At 40.0% G+C, this 4,529-nt stretch overlaps 1 protein-coding gene across 1 annotated transcript; it reads right to left on the bottom strand.

Moving 5' to 3' along the window:
• Positions 1–271: 271 nt before the first annotated feature.
• Positions 272–980, bottom strand: LOC122002874. The gene is made up of 2 exons (XM_042558242.1): positions 621–980; positions 272–511 (listed from the first exon to the last, which is right to left on the bottom strand). The coding sequence occupies exons 1-2, from the start codon at positions 955–957 to the stop codon at positions 453–455; spliced, it is 396 nt and encodes a 131-aa protein (XP_042414176.1). The 5' UTR covers positions 958–980; the 3' UTR covers positions 272–452.
• Positions 981–4,529: the final 3,549 nt, after the last annotated feature.

The following is a 4,529-nucleotide window of genomic DNA, read 5'->3' as shown; positions in this document are numbered from 1 at the left end:
GAGTCGGCTCAGCTAAGCTCTTTTTTAGTTGGCCCCTGACAAGGCCGCTCGGCCAAGAGCTTCCGTGGTCGGGAAGCGGCGCTGGTCAAGTGTATCTGGTCCTGATATGCTGGTGACCTGGCTGGGTTTTCCCGGATGACATCAATATTAAAGTCGGATGGACATTTTGGATAGTTTTTAAAGTTAAATGTATCATTTAATAAAATGCCCATAATTCATGACTTAGATGTTACAATTGATATCCAAACAGAATCCAAGCATTGTACTCCTGAATCCAAGCATTGTACTCCTTTCTCTTCAATGAAACACATCAAAGATGACAGTTACACGGACGACATCATGACTAAACCACCTGATGACCACATTTTCCATTACAAGTAGCATTCCATATGCATGTCAAAATTAACCATCAAATCTTATTAATACCCACGTCAAGCCGTCCGTTATCTGCTTCAGCGCCCCGCAGCTCCCTTGGCCGCCGCCGGTGCTCCTGACGGTGGGACAGTGTAGCCTGCAACCATATATACAATAATTAAACTCAAGCGCTGCCACTTCCAAATAAAAAATAACCAGTAAAGTAAATGTAATAATCTTAATTAAATGGACTAATAATTACTTACTTCCACATTTGGTTCCTGCAGGGACAGTTTTCCCACAGGACCTGGCCACGTACACCGCCTTCTCCATGCTGATGCTCTTCTCCACCTCCGGAGGCAATTCCTTGCAGAGGCACGGCACGTCGGCCGTTGCCAGAGAGTCGCAGCAGGCTTTGTTGGGCTTCTTCTTCGGCCCTGGGATGGCGATGAACTCGTGGCATGCCAACACAAGCTTCTCGACGTCGGTGCCGCAGGCGACTATTAGTTGGGACTGTTCGGTAGGGACGGTGGTGGCGCCTACCAGCAGTGAGGCCACCGTGAGGAGGAAGAAGAAAGGAAGACTCACTTGGGCGGTTGTCATGATCACTCTTTGCTCAACTTAGATGATTCAGGAATGTGACAGCCCTCGTGCGATTATATAGAGCTGCGGGACTCCAGACTACACTTCCATAACACCAAAGAGTAAACACTTACGCAAGGATCATGTGGTCTAACATTGCTGTTTGCAGCAGAAACGTAAGCGTTATCAATTACTGGAAAAAGTTTATCCAAAAGGCAGGCATTTGGCCAGTGCACGCAACATTTGCTAGTGATTTAATTATTGTCGGAAAGGACAAAGTGAGTCAGAATTGATAGAAGAATAATAGGGAGAGGTAGGAGCAATAATAAATCTGGTTGTTGATTGATATTTACCCTAAGGACAATATAATATATAGGGTTTAAACAAGTACTCGGTCAAATAACCAATTAACAAATAATAGAATAATTCTAAAACTTATTCTGAGAATTATTCTAATAATTATAACAGAATTATTAGAATAATTCTAATACTTAATTTTGATTTGATTCGGTAATTTCTCTTTTATCTCTATTATCCCCCGACAAACTTAACGGGAGATCTTGAACGTTGAGTTTGCTTGCTAACTTGTTGAAACGGTGTCTGGATAATGGCTTAGTAAATATATCAGCGATTTGATCTTCAGCAGAGATATAAGAGACAGATAACTGTTGAGATGTCACACGTTTACGAACAAAATGAAAGTCAATTTCTACATGTTTTGTACGAGCATGGAAGACCGGATTTGCTGAGAGATATGTTGCCCCAATATTATCACACCAAATTTTTGGTGCAATATTTGATGCAAGATGAAGTTCAGAGAGAAGTGATTGAAGCCAAATAATCTCAGACGTTGTATTTGCTATAGCTTTATATTCTGCCTCAGTGCTTGAACGAGATACCGTAGGTTGCTTTTTCGAATTCCATGAGATAAGATTTCGTCCAAGAAATATCGCATATCCACTAGTAGAGCGTCTATCTTCAGGAGAACTAGCCCAATCTGCATCACTATAAGCATGTAGATCTCGAGATGATTGGCGATGTAGAAGAAGACCATGTAGAATAGTACCTTTGAGATAACGAAGTATTCTTTTTATATTATCCCAATTTTGTTCAGTTGGAGCATGCATGAATTGACAAGCACGATTTACTGCAAAAGTAATATCAGGGCGTGTGATAGTGACATATTGTAAGGCTCCAACAATGCTTCGATAACTTTGTGGATCAGACATAGCAGGAGAGGATGAAGATGGAGAGTTGTTTACAGCAAGTGGTGTAGAGACCGGACGTGCCCCATCCATTTTGGCTTTTTGAAGAAGTCCAGTAATGTATTTGCTCTGAGAGAGAAAATAGCCATCCTCATGTGGAATAAACTCAATACCAAGAAAAAAACGAGCAATGCCCAAATCTCGAGTTGGAAATTCTTGATTGAGAAGACTTAATAAAGTTGTGATACCCTTGTGATCATTACCGGTTATCAGGATGTCATCCACATAGATAAGAAAAAATATCATAAATCCATCATGATTTTTGTAAAATAAAGACGAGTCAGTCTTCAATCCAAGAAATCCTTGAGTTTGTAACCAATTAGATAATCGATGAAACCATGCACGAGGAGCTTGTCGAAGACCGTATAAGGATTTCTTGAGTTGACAAACATGAGATGAAAATTGTGGATGAATGAACCCAGGCGGTTGCTCCATGAAAACAGTTTCCTCAAGATGACCATGGAGAAACGCATTTGAAATGTCTAATTGTCGTACGGGCCAATTAGAACTAACAGCTATTGATAACAATAGTCTGACAGATGTAATTTTGATGACTGGGCTAAAAGTGTCATTGAAGTCAATACCTGGTTGTTGACTAAATCCTTTGGCTACGAGTCGAGCTTTGTGTCGTTCAAGAGAACCATCAGCTCGATGCTTAAGACGAAATACCCATTTAGAGCCCACCACATTCATGGAGGGAGTACGCGGAACTAGGTTCCATGTTCCATTGCGAAGAAGTGCATCAAATTCTATAGCCATTGCATTACGCCAATTTGGATCCTTGTTTGCCTGTGTAAAACAAGTCGGTTCAATAGACTTTGAAGAAACCAATAAAGCTCGAGGAAGAGGATGTCGAGTTGTTATTTGAGGGCATCGTGAATATATGTCACTTAAGGGAAGCATGCGACGAGGACGACCATCATACGAATCACTTGTTGACGAGGAAGAGGAAGTAGTTTGACATGGTGATTCTGATGATGGACTAGTATTATTTGACGATCCAGAGCTAGAGAGTATATTATCCATAACTGGCGAGGCTTCCGAGATTGGACACAGAATAGGTTCCACAGTATTATTCCTCTCATCAGTATGCCCTGGTCTTAATGGAGTAGCCACTCGGGTCAATTCTGGCGATCTAGGAGAATCTGTAAAAAATTCTGGAGCAGAACCCAGGATGCCATCTCTTCTCACATTTCCAGTGTGTTTAATTGGACGAGCAACCTGTGGTAATTCAGACGGAAGTTGCAGCGGCACCGTGTTCCCTCGGCGAGCAGCGGCGACACTGAAGGAAAGAAGAAGTTGCTGCCGTCTCTTGCCTTCCGCTTAGCCGGTGCCAAAGTAGGACTGCCAATAGGTGACAGGAATAGTGCTAGTGGTATATTGCGATAGAAGACGGTGGAATTGCAACGAAAGCAAAAGAAAATGAAAGAAGAAGAGAAATCCTCAGCGAAAGCAGAAGAAAACGAAGAAAAACAAGATTAATTAAAAATAAGAGATAGGAGAGAGAAGATCCGTGAGAGAAACTGTAGTGGAAGAAAGAAAAAATTAGAATATAGTAAATCCTGCCTTGAGGGAAAAAGAAAAAAGGAATAAGAGATGGTGGCGCTACGAAGAGGAAGAAGAGCAAAGGCTCTAAAGCTCTGATACCATGTTAGAAGAATAATAGAAAGAGGTGGGAGCAATAATAAATTTTATTGTTGATTGATATTTGCCCTAAGGACAATACAATATATAAGGTTTAAACAAGTACTCGGTCAATTAACCAATTAACAAATAATAGAATAATTCTAAAAAATTATTCTCAGAATTATTCTAATAATTATAACAGAATTATTAGAATAATTCTAATACTTAATTTTGATTTGATTCGGTAATTTCTCTTTTATCTCTATTAAGAATATGAGTCTAAATATGGATAAGAAAATTAATTATAAAGTTCCAGTGCTTTTCTCGATAATTATCGGGGCGTGTTTGGTTCGGGATTATCATTGATAATCTTAATTGGTTATCATCGATAATTTTATTTGGTTCCAGTAATTGTATTCCTAGTAATGCAACATATATTCCCGCCACATCAACAATTAGGGAATAGAACCAGGAATTAGAAAACTTTGGAAATCTTAGGGCCGGGTGCGTTTGGTTTGCACCGTTTTCATTTTCATTTTCTGGAAAACGCGCGTTTTCTAGAAAACAGAAAATGACTTTTTGTCATTCTCTGTTTTTCTAGAAAACGATAGCCAATTTTTTAGAAAACGCGCGCGGAAAACGCAAACCAAACACCGTTTTTCAGAAAACGCGCGTTTTCCAGAAAATGAAAATGGAAAACGT

Source organism: Zingiber officinale, chromosome 1A (assembly GCF_018446385.1).
Source record: "Zingiber officinale cultivar Zhangliang chromosome 1A, Zo_v1.1, whole genome shotgun sequence".
NCBI lineage: Eukaryota > Viridiplantae > Streptophyta > Magnoliopsida > Zingiberales > Zingiberaceae > Zingiber > Zingiber officinale.
This window is presented reverse-complemented; position numbering and strand designations above follow the sequence as displayed.

Excerpts from the sequence above, each read along its gene's own strand:
- LOC122002874 (XM_042558242.1), bottom strand. The coding sequence starts at position 957 with ATGACAACCGCCCAAGTGAGTCTTCCTTTCTTCTTCCTCCTCACGGTG. Across the intron at positions 512-620 it reads TGCAGGAACCAAATGTGGAA|GCTACACTGTCCCACCGTCA; the intron begins GTAAGTAATTAT and ends ATATGGTTGCAG.